The 18,923-nt window shown below is 36.8% G+C and overlaps 1 protein-coding gene across 23 annotated transcripts in view; it reads right to left on the minus strand.

Moving 5' to 3' along the window:
• Positions 1-18,923, minus strand: part of MAP9 (microtubule associated protein 9) — a 132,256-nt gene that overhangs the window by 99,664 nt on the left and 13,669 nt on the right. For all 23 annotated transcript variants that reach the window (XR_008912919.1, XR_008912918.1, XM_056802806.1 and 20 more), the window contains one exon: positions 13,915-14,147. Coding sequence is in view for 21 of the 23 variants with exons in the window: in XM_056802806.1 (XP_056658784.1) it covers positions 13,915-14,147 (233 nt within the window). In the remaining 2 variants the exon portion in view is untranslated. The remainder of the gene's footprint in view (positions 1-13,914; positions 14,148-18,923) is intronic.

Consider the following 18,923-nt stretch of genomic DNA (forward strand, 5'->3'; position numbering starts at 1 on the left):
GGTTCTATGAGCTTTCCCTGGGTTAAACTGAATATGCCTCACTGGAACTGGAATGGAAGGGTCGGACCACGAGGCCACACTCTCCCCCGGCTCGCTTTCCGGAAGTTGCCTTCATAATCGCTGGCAGTGAGGCTGTTTCGTCGGCCTGCGGGGCGGATGGGCTGCAGCTTCCCCAAGCTCCGAGGGCGAGGACTTTCACTGAGACTTGGATAGCAGGATCCAGCCCGTGAGGCTGTCTTGCCCGCCCTGAGGGTTGCTGTTGTTTCGACCAGCTCTCTGCAGCGGAAGCCCCAGGCAGTAACTTTCACCAGGACTCGGGTAGAAGGCCCTGGGGGTTGTTGTTCCGAGGACCCTGCTCTCTGAGCCCCGCCGGGCTGCGGCTTCCGGGAGCCTTGGACTCTGCGCTCCTACCTCTGAGGTCCTACCCCTGAGGTCCGAGTGATCTCGGGTTCTGGCTTTTGAGGGGAGCCGTACCTTTTGAACCGGGTCCAGGTCCAGGAGGAGGGTTCCCAGGGTCTGTGCTGTTGATCGTTTTGAATTTCGGCGCCTTAGGAGCTTATAGTTTGAGATCGGTCGGGAAGGATTTTCCGGAGATCTGAGCTTTAGCTTTCTCTAAGCCGCCATCTTAACCGGAAGTTCCATGTGGCTAATCTTGACCAATAGAATTGCAGAGTTGTTTTACCTTCTTCCATTTGCATTGTTGTAATCATTACACCCCTCCCTATACTTCTGGTTATTTGTATAAGTTTTTCATGCTTCTCTGAATTCTCTGTAGTCACTCTTTCTTATCCACAGTAACATTCCATGAAATCCAAGTTCCATCATTTTTCTAACTCAGTGACAATGAACTTTTTAGAGACTGTGTGTCATGCCCTGTCCCTGCCCCCTCTAGATCAAGTGCCAAGGATGCCCCATTCCCCTATCTCCCCCTCCCCCCTGCCTTATCCCACATAGGAGGGAGGAAGTGCTCCCATTGGGTTGCTGGGCAGAGGGGTGGGTGATGTGAAAAAATGTCATCAGGCACAGTGGAGAGGGGGAGGGGAGAAGCTCTGCTCAAATCCCTCTGCCTTTCTAGTAATGAACTTGGCAGGGGGATGGTGCCTGTTCCCACAGAGAGAGCTTTGAGTGCCATCTTTGGCATGTTGTGCCATAGGTTTGTCATCATTGATCTAACTATTCCCTAAATCAATAGAAATGTACTTTGTTTCCAGTTTTTTCATCATAAAAAGTTTTGTAATTAACATGGTTTTTATGAGACCTTTCTGCTTTTGACTTTGAATACATAGTTAGAAGTAGGATCTATTATCAATAAGGATGAATAATTAATAATTTTAAAAATATAATTCCAAGTAAACAAAAATATGTGTGTGTGTATATATGTATATATGTATGTGTGTGTATGGATATATAGATATACATTTGTCATTCTTTATTAGGTGCATTCCTGGACAAAAGCCAGTAAGTCCTACATTTTAATCTGCATTCAGGAAATCTAAAAATCTTCATAAACACCATTTTCTTAAATAACCACTCAATTCCAAAATCTGCATTTTTTCCTAAAAACTTCTGCATTTAATTTACAGTAGTTATTAAAGGCTTATTGGTGTTCTAAGGGCTTAAATTTCTTATAATAGACTTCATATTCCCTCAAAATAATTTCTAGGTTCCTTCTGGGATGATCACTTGCGTTTTGATGGATCACCTGAAAATAGTAGTAGTTATAACATTTAATTAAACTTGGGAAACTCCCTAGGCAAAGCCTTTATTCACAATCTTAGAAATCAGTCAGTTTCAATATTAACAATGCCAGGAGCAAGAGGCTAATCTTTTGATCCCAACTAATTTTGCACTTCTTCTTCTGAAAATACCTATCATATCCACTGATTACATTTTTTCTGTAGGAATTCTGAGGAATGCCTTGAGATCTTCTATGCTTGTGCCAATTCCTTCTATATACTGGATTATCAGGCTTTTTTTACAGCAAAATATTGTTTTTTACTGCAAAAATATTCCCTACCCAACAAGTATCCCCTTATTTTAGCTACATTAATTTTATTGGGACAAAAATCTTTTAAATTTTATGTAATCACAATTAGCTATTTTTTTTTACTATCTCTATCCTTTGTCTGCCTTATCTCCTGATCTGTAAAATGAGCTGGAGAAGGAAATGGCAAACTACTCCAGAAAACCCTAAATGGAGTCACAGAGTCAGATATGACTGAAATGATGACAACATTCCTTGTTTGGTAAAGAATTCTCCCTTCTTTCTATCTCTGTTCCTTTCCCCCTTTTTGCCCCAACTAAAGTTGTAGAAATGACACTTCCTAATGTGCACCTCTGATTTAAAACAACAATAACAACAACTAAAAACCAGGCACCTGGAACCTACTGTGTGTGGAAAGGAAAACTGTGAATCAAGCTTTTGCATTTCTGCGCACTGGGGTGGAGCAGACAACAGTTAGAATGTGATGGGAAGGGGAGTGACAGTTAGAGTGAGAGAAGAGGATTGTGGGAGAAACTGCTAACTGAAAGGGTCTTTGTCTTTTGAACTCAGCTGAGTGTGGAGCAAAGACCAGGAGCTCTATATCCCAACCTGTGGAAAAACTTGCCTCCATTCCCTTACCAAGGAGAAGAAGGTTCCTGTATGAGTGAGAGCATCCATTAGAGGAAGAACAAGACAAAAGTAAGCTGCTGAAAGGGGTTGATTCCTTAACTTCAGGGGGTCACCCTGAAGATCCTTTCCATCCTTCCCAAGAAGGACACTTGCATTTTGTTTAGTAAGATAGAGATAATGACTACTAGTTAGAAGATAGGTAAGCTGAAGCTGAGCCATCTTGGCTCAGCTGAAGAAGCAGCAAGGGTCTCCTATTCCCACTTACCTATCCCATTTCTTGATTTACTCTAATTATTAAATTACTTGAAAAGGGGGCAGCTGGGTGGTTCAGTGGATTGAGAGTCAGGCCTAGAGAAGGGAGGTCTTAGGCTCAAATCTGGCCTCAGACACTTCCCAGCTGTTGTGAATTTTAAAATCTCCATCTTGGTCTAGCACCCAAAAAATTGTGCACACCCACACTACACAGGCATGTGCTAGTCAATGACAAATCAGAAAAAACTAACTGCCCACCTGGGCTGTCCTAAGCCAAACTTTAGCCACCATTGGCACTTGTGAGGCACAGGAAGTGACGGAGAGAGCAGCCTCGGGAATTTGCTCACTTCCTGTGGACAGGGCTAGATGGCAGTTCGTGTTAGGAGCATGAACAGGGAGGAGGCCTGCAGACAGCTTCCCTTCAGAGTCAAGGACTGATTCCTTTCCACCTTGGCCTAATCTCCCTCTGCCTTGGTCAGAGGTTGAGTAACCCCTTTCCCTTTTCTCCTCTCTCCTCTCCCTCTCCTTTTCCCTACTCCCATTGTGATTAAACCTCCATAAACTCCATTCTGACTTGAGTGTTTCATTTTAGGAATTTCATAAGTAAATTCCTTGGCGGCCATTGTTCAATATTATAACAATCTTAAAAGGTGAAATTTTCACTACAACATTGTGTGACCCTGGACAAGTCACTTAGCCCCTATTGCCTAGCCCTTATCACTCTTCTGCCTTGGAGCCAATACCTCTGAGTATTGACTCCAAGACGGAAGGTAAGGGTTTAAAAAAAATTACTTGAAAAATAGCAGATCGCAGTCATATTCATATTGAAGGGAAAACAAAGAAAGAGAGGCTGGTGGCTAAGCTATTCATTAGCCTAGGCTAAACAACGAAAGCCAACAGTGACAGTCTGTCTGCCAGACAAAGGGGACTTCTGGGGTTCAACTACCAGTCAAGCCTTGAGAAGTAAGCTCCACTATTCCCCAGAAGTCCACTAAAAAACACTGGTCCTGTCATCCTTAATCTAAACTTACCAAGGGGTATCTCTCTTGTGGTTTGGATGGTAGGAAACTACAAAGACAGTCTCTCACCAGAGGGGTAACCTCTCTCCTTTTACCTCAACAGCCTACATATTCACTCTGTCCCTTCAACTCCTCAATTCCCCATTACAAACCCTTCCTTATCCCCTGTACCTCTTCAATACCTTCATTTTATTACAGTTTGGCAAAGCCAGGAAAGTTCCAAAAAAACCTTATTAGTTTTAAACAACAACAAGAAGAAAGGGGTAGCAGTAGAAATTTACTATAGAACAACACAAGCCTCTGTAGGGAAAAATAGAAGTAGCATCTTGGGGAGGAGCTGAGAGGCTACCTGACAGCAAAGCAGCCAATCAGAACACCTGTCAATCAAAAGGAAGAAAGCAGCTCTTAAAGGGATAGTAGTAAAAGGAAAAAGGCCTCAAGTGATCTTTAAAAAGGGGGTTCTTTCAAAATCTAAAGCCTAACATTAAAAGAAAACACCATTGCAATCACAAGAAGACCAATAGTGATAACAATGGGATATTTTGCCTTGATGACACAATTTGGCTATATGATTTATAGTCTGTTCTTTGTTATGATACCAGATTATGTCTATTTTTTCCTTAATATATATGAGAAGATAGAGCTGGACAAGTTAATATCATACATTCCTAGCACAATTGGCAGTCTATATTCCACCATACAACTATACCATGCAATAAACTGGTTAGAAACAAGATTTTGGGCAGAAAAAAATAAAATAGATGTAACACTAATGATTTTGGGAATCAAGGAAAAGATCTCTCAACTGGCAGAAGTAGTGAAAGAACTTAAAGAGGATTGGGATAACACCAAAACAAAAGAGCAAAAGATAGAAAAAGCAGAGCCTAAAGATAAAGAAAAGAAAGTAGAAGGAGCTTTATCAATCCTACCCATTAGAGACAAAACTAGTTTACAGGCAGATTTGGGAATTGTCCATGTAAAATCACACAAGCCTTTCACTACTGGGGACTTGGATAATTTGAAAGCTAGGATGCCTAAATATTTCATTGATCCTTTCAAGGTGATAGAAGAATTTAAACATGCTATCCAACTATCTGACCCAACTTTCCAAGATTTAGAAATTTTACTGACAAAATTATTTACCCCTAGAGAAAAAGACCAATTCATAAATGAGTCAAAGAAGAATCCAAAACTTTATATCCTTGCTTGAACAGTGGACAGATTCAGAACTGTCCAATAACCAAAATTTAGTATATCTAAGATGGGCAAGAGAAGATCTGGTTGAAACTATGAAAAGTTTTGCAAAAACACCTGATAGTTGGGGTACATTTGAGAAACTGAGGCAGGAAAACAAAAAGCACCCATCTCTCTATCTTGATAGAATCACTAAAGCTGCTGAAAAAATCCCAGGCTTCCAAAATTTAAATGAGGATAATACACAACACATTAGAAGACAATTTGTAAGGGGCAGCAGCATGCCAATAAAGACTTATTTTTGTTTACACTGTCCAAAGTGGGAAGCTTAACCTGGAAGACCTGAGAGAGATGTCTACATATATATTTTCAGGAAGTAGAGAAGAGAGTAAGGAAAAGGATGAGACCATTAAAGAACTAAAACAACAACTTATAGAGGCTAAGGCAACCATTAAGCAAAAGGGAATTGATGAAATTAAAAACACAGCTACACTACAAGCTTATAGACCAAGGAGAGATATAAACCATTAAGGCAGAGATCCAATAATCAAAGATGTTTCCTTTGTGGAAAAATTGGCCATATAGTGAGGTTTTGCAAACTAAAACAACAATTAGACCTGAAAAACCATAAGGAAAAAGTCAACACAAGATACAACACAACACAAAATCATTCTTGTTCTGTGATCATGCGTGTAAAATTTCAGCTCATGTGCCAGATCTACAGGCTATAGAAAGAATCATGCAACAAGGAGCAAAGCCTTGTTATTCACAAATCATTTCAGGAACTGCTAAGCAGAGCCAATTATGAAGCCAGGTGCATGGGATAACATCAAAAAGGGAAAAGGGAAAGAGAAATAAGGAGAATGAAATGGAAAAATAATGCATGCAAATAGAATTAGAGGGTCCAAAAGCAAAAAACAAAAGTAAAGAGCAGATAGAAGAAGAAATCCAATTAGATAATGATATAACAGAGATTAAAGAGAAATTCTTTGGAACAGTGGAACAAGATACAAAGAAAAGGGAAGGAACAGATCTTAAAATAATTTCTAAAACACAAACCTTAAACTTATAAAGCTATAACTTAAAAAGCAAAGAACACAAAAGATTAGATCCAAGCAACAGTGAATTGCAACATTTCTCAGCACAAGACAAAAGTAACGTAGCAAAAAGGAAAGAGTATACCTTAAAAACAGAAAGTACAGAACAAATAGTAATAGAAAAAGCAAAAGCAGAAACCATATGAGACATAAATATTAGAGTGTTCTAGGGATCCTAAACAAACTGCAATTGAATTAATTGAAGCACATGAGCAAATAACAGAATGGTTCAATGGGGAGGAAACTGCAACATCACAGAACATTCAAATTAGCAGGCCTCCTGGAGACAAAGATGATATTCCAAAAGAACATACCAATGACATAATAGAAAAGTCAGCCTTAAATCCTTATGTCAAAAAATTCCTACCAATAGCAACCTCACAGGGAAAAGCAAACACAGACATTACATCATCTTTAAGTTTCCATACTAATGCAATTCTAATGCAAACTGACGATGAATGTTCAAAACAATAAGAGAAGTCTGTAGCTAAAACTAGGATATGAGCAAAATAGAAATACAAACACCTATGGTCCAAGTATGCCAACAAAATGAGAACACAAAACCAAGAGTTATGATCAAAGTGCATAATGAAATCTCCCCAGTCCTTATCGAGACAGGGGCAAACTAAATCTGTTCTAAAAACATCTTCTGAAGACAGCCAAATCACAAGTTATGTACAAATAATGGGGGCAACATGGAAAAAACAGAGTACCAAAATTAAAATCAAAGATGGTAACTCTAGGACTCCTAACAACAGAACACATATTTTTGTTAATCTCAGAATGCCCAACCAATCTTCTGAGATTTTTTTATGTAAAATTGAGGCAACCATTCAATGTGATCAGTCAGGGAAAATCTTTCTACAATTACCCAAAGACTCTTTAAAACATTATACATTGCTATTCATGGGGCAAGTGGATGATGCAAAAGATCCGAATGAAGGTACAATATTGAAATACCAAGTGATGCACCAGAAGGGCTTTGGGCCACATATTCTACAGATGTAGGGAGTTTAAAGTCAGTAATACTAGTAAAAGTAGAAATTAAAGAAGGGACACCACTAAAGATACCACAACACAAATTAAGTAAAGAAGCCATAGAGAGAATCAATCTGATTATCCAGGGCTTGTTAGAACAGAAAATCTAATCCCAACCATTTCAGGACACAACTCACCAATTATACCCATAAAGAAAGCAAAATGTGACTCTGAAGGAAAAATTCAATGGAGACTGGTTCAAGATTTAAGAGCAATAAATAACTTTGTAAAAAAAGTCCCATGCAGTCATTCCAAGTCCATCTAAAATAATTTCATATTCCAAGTAAATCTAGATTTTATACTGTCATAGATCTGTGTAGTGCTTATTTTAGCATACCAATTGCAAAGGAAAGCCAAAAAAATCTTTGCTTTCACATAGAATGGGTCTCAGTTAACCTGGAGAAAGTTACCCATGGGATTCTGCAATAGCCCAACAGTATTTTGCCAAATCCTGCAACAAAATTTAAAAAACATCCAATTCAGAGAAAGCAAATTGTGCACTATGTGGATGACATTCTTCTTGCAACCCCATCTGCTAAAGTTTGTTACCAGGAAAGTAAAAAACTCCTCTTAGAGATATATAAGAAAGATCACAAAGTTTGCCAAATCAAAATTATAATGGGTCATACCTAAAGTTGAATACCTTTGTTTTATCTTGGAAAAGGGGATGAGAAATATTTCCAAGAAAAAAGTAGAGGACATCCAAAAGCTCAGTGTGACAAAGACTAAGAAACAACCGAGAGCCTTTTTAGGAGTAACAGGTTTCTGTGGACAATGGATCCCAGGCTATAGTCAAATAACAAAATGCCTGATGGACTTAACCAGAAATACAGTCATAGAAACCTTTGAAACTAACAAAAGAGCATCTCCAAGCCTTGGCACAGTTCAAAGAAGTAATCATAACAGCTCCAGTCTTAGGTATTCCAGACTACAACAAAGAATTCTGTCTCTTTGTACATGAAGCAAGAGGCATACCTTCTGGAGTGTTAGTCCAAACTTTAGGACCCAATTTTAAGCCAGTGGCATATTATAATACACAGCTAGACGTAATTGAGAAAGGAACAATTCCCTGTTTGAAAGCAATTGCAGCCATAGCAACCATGATTCAAAAGTCATCTGATTTGGTACTAAGATCAAAACTTAATGTCTGCTCTTCATACCAAGTAGAGTTCATATTGAAGAAATGTCATTTACAAGCTTGTATGCAACAGAGACTTTCCCAATATGAAATTGTGTTACTAAGCAACAAAAATATCACATTAAAATGTTGCCAACCATTATATCTGGCAACCTTGATTCCACATCTGCCATTTGAAAGGGAACCCATACATAATTGCCAGGAAACAATATCATTAGTAGAAAAACTCAGAAATTATTTAAAAGACACTTTCCTGGAAAACCCTGAAATTGAAATGTATATATATGGTTCGAGCTTGATATTTAATGGGGAAAGGTACACCAGATTGGCAGTAGTAACACAAACAGTGTATATATAGTATGCATCCTTTCCAAAGCATGTGAACACTCAAGGGGCAGAGCTAGTTGTTCTGTTAAAAGTTTGCCAAATCGGAAAAGATAAATGGGTCAATATTTACATTGATTTCTGGTACACATTCTCAGTAATTCATGCCACAGCAGAAATTTGGAAACAGAGGATTTTTGACAAGTGCAGGCAAAGGGATTACTTATGCCAAAGTTAAAGCCTATGCAACTCCTTGAGGCCCAAGGAAGTGGCAATAATCCACTGCAGATCACACATGGGTAATAAAGATCATGTGTCCTTAGGAAACCATAGAGCAGACAATACAGCCAAATTTGGAGCTAGAGAAGGACCCCTACATGTATTGAATATCTCGCTTGTTGAACAGGACAATCTCACTAATGCCTACAATGAACAGGAAATTCAAACGTATAAAGAAATTAGGGGAAAAACAAATAAGGAGCATATGGTTTTCACACCTATGCAAGCCTATCCTGCCTAGAACCTTATTCTATCACGTGTGCAATGCAATACATGCATAAAGATACCATGGAACTCAAGCCATGATCAATTCAGTGGGGATGATTTTGGACAGCACCTGGAATATCCTCATATGCCATAAGAGTCTGTCAAAAATGTAAAATTTGTATGTAGTTCTACCAAGGAGTTTATAAAACCAAAGGGTTAGGAGATCATCCCTTAGCATATACTCCATTTGAATGCATACAGATCTATTTTATCAACATGCCAAGAGACAAAGGGTTTAGGTATTGCCTTGTGATCATAAACAGACTGACTAAACAGCCAGAAGTTTTTCCCTACCAAAAAGGATAACGAGGCATTTCTGGTCAAAATTCTATTAAAAGAAATCATACCTAGATTTGGAATCCTCACCAAATTGGACTCAGACTGTGGGAATCATTTCACTCAATACTCAATGAAATTTAGAAAAATCTAGGAATAAAAACACACCGTATCAGCCCCAAAGTTCAGGGCAAGTGGAGAGATTAAACAAAGACATCAAAATATTAATAGGTAAATTTTGCACAGAAACACACCTAAAATGGATAGACATTCTACCATTAGTTCTGTTCCATCTGAGAACAAGACCCAGTGGAGTTCTGCACATCTCTCCATTTGAGATGCTATATGGACATGCAATTTTGCAGGGAAGGATTGCAAACCAGCTTACATAGCAATGATAGGAAGAGACTGTCAGTTAACAAAATATATACCAGCTTTACAAATAAGTATAGCAGAGCTGCATGAAATTGGTTTGATACAACAAAAAGTAAACTGGATTACAATTTATACATCAAACCAGGAGACAAAGTATACATAAAAAATTTCAATAGAAAATTGGCTATGGACAGAAAATGTCCTGGACCATGTGAAGTATTGCTCACTACCCTGACAGCTGTAAAAATTGCAGGGAAAGATTAATGGTTCCACTTTTCCCACATAAAACCAGAAAAATCCAACACCACTGTAAGAGACACAGAAGAAGAAGATAGTTACACAAAAGATAATGCTGAGAAATAGAAATGAAAACAAAAACTGAATAATATCACAGATGCACCTCAAAGAAAGAAGAGTGCCACAGAATATTCCTGACATAGAAAGCCTAACAGTCAACTCATAACATCCATCAAGCATACCACAGCAACAAGAAGAAGACAAGACAACAGCCCAGATGAAAAGCATCAAGAAAAGCTACTAGAGAGAAGAAACAAAGAGAAAAAGTCAAAATGGACAGCTAAGACTTTGAACTCTGTAAATTTGTTTATACAAGAAGAGGACAGATGGAAAACGGGACTTATATGTAAGGCTAAGTGTGGTGAGAGCATCAAAACAATATTAATTTCACATATTAGGAAAATAGCATGCAACAGTACATAACTTGGAAGAAAGAAGAGAACCATCAGGGAACATGAGAAGTGGAAATCTGAAGAAACTTGGTAAGTACCCATCCAACACAACACTATAGACACACATTACACAAAAATCACAAACTGATATATATTTGTGGAGACCTAATATAAATAAACAAGTGTCTGAAACTGCATTAATGCAAAATGTAAATATGTATATAGTTAGTTCCATAAGGTCTCAGGCAAATAGAAAGATCAAAAAGATATTTCTATCTGACTAACATCAGGATTAAGGAACAATGTATATTATTATATCATATATGTATAATCTCTGTGAATAGTGTATATATTGTAATTAGGTTGGTAACATAGTGATAGGGTCTGTAAATACGTAACATAGCATGTATATACATTGTACATAAGATTAGGGTAGAGATTAGACTAGAGATTTAGGGAATAGCTATATTAAGTAGGGAATAAATTAGGAGTTAAATTAAGCATAGATAGACAGTTATATTTAGGAATAGAATTAAGCTGCATTTGTAGATAGTAAAGTTTTAATTGTTTATTGTAAAGCTGATGCTGAAATTGTGTTAATGGAAATCTATAGATAGAATATTTTGCAAATAACCATACATAGGTAGAGTAGGAAAAACTATTAGTTTAACTTAGCAAGAGTCAGTAATATTAGCATTAGGATTCAAATTTCTTTGTAACCATTTTGTTCAACATTTATTGTACTCAATTTACTGTAAAACTCCAAAACTACCCTTACCCAAAACTTTCCTGCAAAGAATTCCTTAGATTAAATAAAGTTAACATAGAATAGAGATAGAGTAATTGAGGGAAGTTTATTATTTTGGGGGAAGTAGTTAGAAATTATTTTAGTAGCTTGGTAAGTATAATAAATATAACTGTGACCTTGAGAAGGTCACAATATAAAAAAGGGGATGATTGTGGAAAGGAAAACTGTGAATCAAGCAACAACTAAAAACTAGGCACTTGGAGCTTACTGTGATATAGGTGTAAAAGTCAGAATTTGAGATCTTTTTTACCCTATATTCAAATCTTAGCCTCTTACTGGGTGTGTGAATGTGGGCGAATCACAATCTCTCTGGCCATAGTCTTCTCATCTACATCTTTAGGGGTTGGACTAGAAAGCCTCAAAGGTTCCTTCCATCTTTAAATCTATGATCCTCAATCTCTGCTATACCAACTAAAGATAATATTAGTAATAATGCCTTCTAGTTTTTCTGTGTAATTCATGGGGAAGAAACCTTTCCTGAATTTGTGTTCTCAGTTTTATCACTCAATGGAATGCTGTACTCACTGATTTTTAGGTTTTGATTACTTAAGTTTGTTCCACTCATTTAGTATTCCATTTTTTTAATAGTACCACCAAGTTTTGAAGATGCCTACTTAAAAAATATATAGTTTTGGGCAGTTAGGTGGCTCGTAGGTTCAAATCTAACCTCAGACACTTCTTAGCTGTGTGACTCTAGACAAGTCACATAATCCCCATTACCTAGTCCTTACTACTCTTCTGCCTTAGAACCAATACACAGTGTGGATTCTAAGATGGAAAGTAAGGTTTTAAAAAGAAAGAAAGAAAGAAAAATACATAGTTTTAATAGCTGATCATGCAATGCCCCTTTATTGGTTTTTTGGGTTAACTCAAGAATGACTTGTAACAATTTCTGAAAGGGAACATTATTAAATGAATGTGTATTTCTCTATATACCATAACATTTTTACAAAACTTAATTATCTACTAGAGCAAGAGAGAAATCATAAATATGCATAGGTAGAATAAGTACATACTTTATAGACTGATGCAAAATTAATAAGCAATAAAGAGGACATTTATATAAGGTACAGATTTAAATATAGACTAATGAATGATATGCCTAACAATGAGGGCATCAAAGAACAAATTATAGAAAAAATTTTAACTATTTAAAAGATAATGACGATAATAAAACATAGTAAAATTTTTGAGATATGACTAAAGCAGTTTTCAAAGGAAAAATTATAGCTCAAAAACATATTTTAACAAAATAGAAAACATCAATGAATTGACTAAGCAATTGAAAAAATTAAAAATCTCTAACAAAAAAATGGTAAAAATCAGAAAAAGTGATGAAAAGCAAAAAACCTGCAAAATTTTGCTAAGCAAAACAAGAAACTGTTTTTTAAAAACTAATAAAACTGATAAACCATTACCTAATTTGATTAAAAGTAACAAATTACCAAAAGCAAAAACAAAATGAAGTGAAATTGTAATAGGCAATGAAAAAAAAGAGGATCATTTAAAAATTTTATATCAGAAAAACAGAACTGAAAGGCAATGATTAAACATAAAACTATAAAAGTCCAAAATTAACTAAACAAAATATAGAGATCTTAACCAAAGAAAGAGAAATTGAACAAACAAATGAACTATCATGGTGGAGGAGGGAAGTTCAGATTGATTTTCCATTTAAAACTCTTCTCAAACAGATTGGAAGTTCATATAATCTCTCTCCTGAATAAGAATACTATGGATAGGTACTTCTTAAGTATTTTTTGTGGGGAGTAGAGGCACCCAAAAAGGAAAAAGAACAAAGATTTTTAAAAATCTATTATTCTGTTTGTATTAAATACCACATATTTTCCCCCTGACATATGCACAAATGGGTAAGTATGCATACAAACTTTATCCTTAAACTGACATCTTTTATGATGTAAAACAGTACTTAGGCTATGAACAATCTGATATTTCCATATGAAGTTTCATACAGTTAACATGTTTATATCGGTATGTATGTATGACTGTCTAAAAAGGTAAATTTGCAAGTTTTACAATGACCCATGGCTAAATCTATGAAATCTGTTGTCATAGACATTAACAATTTACATTTATTCACATTAAAACAAAAATATATGCTACGTACCGAAGAGGAAAAGATACTAAAAGAATCTTTGTAAGGTAAGGAATACAATTTGTTAGTTCATTTCAAGGTAAGGAATACAATTTGTTAGTTCATTTCATTTAAGAATATCTAGATTTTAAATTCCTTAACGACATTTATATGTTTTATATCCCTCATGGCAGCATATATAGAGAATATGTTCAATGAATATTTGATGAATAAATAAAAAGAGCACCAGTAGTCATTTACCAAAACACATCCATTAGTCTGTACAATAGTTATCTTATTTTTAATTTACTTTACCATACTTCCATGTTCTTCCTTTATCATTAATACTATAGATAATTGATAAATTTGACAAAAGAAAATATAAATAATCATGGTCAGATGCAAAAGTGTGTATTCAAGAACAAGACTGTTTCAGACAGAGTACTTACTTCAGAATTAGGGCTTTCAGAGAGAGTTCTTTGCTGAATTTCTAAGATTTTGCCACCCAGTCTTGTCAGAGATGAAGGTGCAGAATGTGAAAATTGTGTTTTAGCAAAAACAGAGTTATCCTCCTCTTCCAGTACATCTTTATCACCTGCATGGCCAGTCTTTCTTAAGATGCCTCTTAGCCGTGGTAAAGGGATTTTAACATTGGTGTCTTTTTCAAAGTTGCTGATGTTTTCTATTGAGAAATCAAATACTTCCATTTAAATGTACAAATTTTTAAATGGTATAGTCAGTGATATACTATTCCAGAAAAAAAAATTTAATTTCCTCACTAATCATCTGGATCTTAGAGAACCAAAATTATTTGAGTCTTCTCTTCTCTAGACAAGTGTGCTCAGTTCACTTTCAACTAATCCTTATATAATACAGTTTTAAGTCCCTTTACCTTGTGGCTGCCCTGACCAGGATACTTTTTCACTACCTTGCCTTTAATGTAGTAACCAGAACTGGCACCTGTTTCCTTATGGAAAACATGATCTAGTTCCAAACAATTAACTGAAAAATGAGCTACTAGACACAACTAGTGGAAATGTGATAACTGTCTACAAAATGAGAATTCACCTTTAACTAATTTTCTAACATTAAACTTTTCAAAAATCTAAACTGGATAGAAGACCTACTTTAATTAAAAATAACATTTCAAAATCAAAACTATCAATAGGCACAGGAAAAAGTGTTCTAAATCCCTCCTGGTTAGAGAAATGCAAATTAAAACAACTCTGAGATACCACCTTACACTTTATCCAATTGGCCAATATGGCAGCAAAGGAAAGTGATAAATGTTGGAGGGGATTTGGCAAAATTGGGACACTAATACATGGCTGGTGGAGTTGTGAATTGGTCCAATCATTCTGGAGGGCAATTTGGAATTATGCCCAAAGAGCTTTACAAGATTGCCTGCCCTTTGATCAAGCAATACCACTGCTGGGTTCATACCCTAAAGAGATAAAGGAAAAAATACTTGTACAAAAATATTTATAGCTATACTCTTTGTGGTGGGGCAAATGAAGGGGTTTCTGTTAGTTGGGGAATAGCTGAACCAATTGTGGTATCTGCTGGTGATGGAATACTATTGTGCTAAAAGGAAAATGAACTGGAGGAATTCCATGTGATTTGGAAAGAGACCCCAGGAATTGATGCAGAGTGAAAGGAACAGAACCAGGAGAACATTAACATTGTACATAGAGATTGATATACTGTGGCACAATCAAATGTAATGGACTTCTCTACTAGCAACAATGCAATGATCCAGGACAATTCTGAGGGACTTATGAGAAAGAATGCTATCCACATCTAGAGAAAGAATTGTGGGAGTAGAAATGCAGAAGAAAAACATATGATTGATCATGTGGTTCAATGAGGATATAACTGCAGTTTTGGCATCAAAAGATTGCTCTATTAAAAATATGAATAACATGGAAATAGCTTTTGGACAATGATACATGTATAACCCAGTGGAACTGCTCACCAGCTCCAAGAGGGAAGAGGGATGGGAAAAACCATGAATCATGTAACCATGGAACATTATTCTAAATAAATAAATTTAAGGGGAAAAAAAGAAAAATAACACTTTAGTAGAACTGCCACTATCTATTCAGAAGAATAGAAGACAATTACATTGTAGGAAGCAGTAAAAATATGTCTATTAATGACTATCATCTTAGAAATTATTACTGATTCTACAATGTGACTTGTTTGATCAAATTTAGTTTCCTAGAGAGAAGTATCCAAAACCTAAACTGAATTTTTGTTAAAAAAAAAAAGCAGATAAAAAGAGATTTCAGTTGACAAAGAAATTTTTTGCTATTCTACATATTAAAAACTCTGTCATTTACAAGACTGTTTTCTCTGAATTATTGTTTTAGTCATTTTTAGCTGTGCCTGAATCTTTGTGACCCAATTTGGGGTTTTACTGGAAAAGAAACTAGGTTGATTGGCCATTTTCTTCCCCAACTCATTTTACAAATGAAGAACTAAGGCAAACACATTGAAGTGACTTGCCCAGTGTCACACAGCTAATAATGTCTGAAGCCAGATTTGAACTCAAGAAGATGGGTCTTCATGACTTCAGACTAGGCACTTTTATCTACTGCACCATCTAACTTCTCATTTTCTTTATGGTTAAAGGTAAAAGAGTAATCTCTTTCATGAGTGTTATCATGCTACAATGGGTCAGTCGTACAGTTAACAAGCCCTGATGCATACTGGCTGTGTGCACATGGGCAGGAAGGCCATTTAACCTCTTAGGGTCTCAGGTGACTCCATTAAAACATACTATAAAGGGGCAAGCTAAGTAATATTGTAGAGTACCAGATCTAAAGTCAGGAAAACATGGGTTTGAATGTGGCCTCAGAGACTTTCTATTTGGGTGACCCTGTACAAGTTGCTTACCTTCAATGGCCTAACCCTTGCTGCTTTTCTGCCTTAGAATTAAAACTAAGATAGAGGATAAAAATTGAAGAAAAAAAATATATGGTAAGCTATAGAATAATTATAGACAAAAAGCCTATTTCATTCTATGGTGAAAAAAAGTTCTCTACATCAGTAAGATCACAGGTCTGGACCAAATATGTATATATGTGTATGTGTATGTGTATTTCATGGCATAATCACTATATTCTTGTAAACCTTAAAATTCTTTAGACTTATAAATGTTGGAAATTTCACCATTGGGAAATTTCATACTTGGAAAATTTCTTACTGATAGTCTATTGGAATGTGAACCCCATTGGCATGGGAGGTTCCTCCTCCTCCCTTCTTAAGATTACTTTAGGACAGAAACCTTTTGCTGAACAATGGAAAGGACTTTGACCTATGCTTAAGCATAGAACAGGAATTTCTTTGAGTCATGATTGATTTTAGAATTGATACAATGGAGATACTTAGAATCAATCTCCACCCTACTCAGTCCTAACAGGATTGAGGAAGGGCTGCAGCATAGATCAAAATTTAATTATTCCAATCTCTACCCTACTCAGGTTAACAGGATTTAGGAAGGGCTGTAGGAAAGGATCAAAGATTTAATTATTTGAAAATATGACCTTCAACAGACATGTGCAAAGCCAGAGACCTCTGGGCGGTCCTGGGTTAAGCTAGAGCCTCCATTGGCACAGGGAAATTGATGGACAGTGATTGGTAGATGTGAGAACTGAGGGGAGGGAACTTGGATGGTTTCCTTAAAGATAGAGGGGTCTGAAGACTCAGGGCGGGTGGTTGAGGAGTTTGTCTGAGTGGTTGGAGTGTGCTCTGAGAAGCTTGCTCTGAAGGAAGCTGAAGGTGGGGGCCTCTGAGACTGTTTCTCCATTTTGGTCACGTGAGTAATAGGGACTGATCTCTTTTCTTTGCCCCAGCTATCTAAGGGCTTGGGCCTTTTGGCCCAGCCTAAACAGAAGGGGTATTTAAGCCCTATTCCCTTCTCTCCCCTTTCTCTCTCCCTCTCTCTCTCTATCTCTAATTCCTTTCTTCCTCCTGTTTGTAAATAAACTCCATAAAAGGTTGACTGCTGACTTGAGTTTTCATTTAGGAATTACATAGCTGAATTCCTTGGCGACCTTAAATTAATATATATCAGTCTTTTAAAGTGATTTCCTTGTCACATTCTATACTCTGTATACAGTCTAGCTCCATGATGGCAAACCTATGGGACGTGTACCAGAGATGGTATGCAGAGATCTCTCTGTGAGCACACATGCTGAGGACCCAGTGCCACTGTCCCTGCAGCATAGTTTGCCAGAGTTCCTAACTAGAAAGCTGGAGGGAGATGCAGCTGGGCTGCTCTTCTCTCCCCCCCAAGCCTGACTGAATCACCCACCTCCCATGCACAGAAGTCCAATGGGAGTGCTTTCCTCCTCCCCTGGGTAGAGTAAGGGGGGGAAGCAGGGTGCACCTGGCAGTAAGGGGGTAAGAGGCACAGAATATGGTCTCTAGGGGGGCATGGCACTTGGTTTGGGGAGGTGAGATGGGGGTGGGGCCTGGCACTCCATCTCTAAAAGAATCTCCATTACTGATGTAGCCTAACTCTACTTTGTTCCTGACATCTGGAGCATTATTTTCCCCACTTCTAGTACATCACAGGTTGGAATGAGAATAGTGGTCTGAACAAGAGAGCAACCAGAATGAGGAAAGGCCTCAGATCACATCACATAAGGAAGAAGAGAAGGAAGTACAAATGTTCATCCTGGAAAAAAGTTGGGAGGTATAGCTATCTGTCCTCAATTAACCAGAGGCTAATCCATAGAAAAGGGATTTGATTTAATTGCAAGGGTAGGAGCTACAGAAAGGGAGAGGCTCACTACAAAGAATCATTCTTGTTTTATTCTTCTAATACCTCCTAGCTCTGTTACTTACCCCAGAGGAGTAACTTTTCCCTTCTGATTCTAATTTCTCTCATTCATAAAATGGGGATAATGATATTTATACAGCTTGTTTTCAATGATGCTGTGAGGAAAGTTAATTTCTAAACATTTGATATTAAATGCTGCTGAATATTATTAAACTTAAACTCTTTCCTTAACCATGAAATGTCCCATGGCTAACAAGTATTTTATTGAATTAATATCTCTGAAAAAAAAAACCCTATACAAATGACATCTCCAGTGTGTGATCCACTTCCCATTTTTTTTACATCAAAATACTTGATTTTATATAATTTATGATGTAGGTAGAAAAAGTAAATTGTCAGTGCTTTTCCTTAAGCATTAAGTATTAATTACTCAATTAATTACTCCCACAAACTTACTATCTGGAACACCCATCTAATTTCTCAAATAACAAAGTAAACACAAACAGATGTGAAGGAGGAAAGGGGTCAGGAGCATGTAAAACTATTCACTCCCATTGAATTAAAAATATTTTGCCCTGCTTGCTAATAATCTATAGCAAAACACTAAGCATAAATTCTTTAATCTTTGCTCCTACAAATTTAGGAATATGGCTTTTAGAAATTTGCTAC

This window comes from Monodelphis domestica, chromosome 6 (genome assembly GCF_027887165.1).
Source record: "Monodelphis domestica isolate mMonDom1 chromosome 6, mMonDom1.pri, whole genome shotgun sequence".
NCBI classification, from domain to species: Eukaryota; Metazoa; Chordata; class Mammalia; order Didelphimorphia; family Didelphidae; genus Monodelphis; species Monodelphis domestica.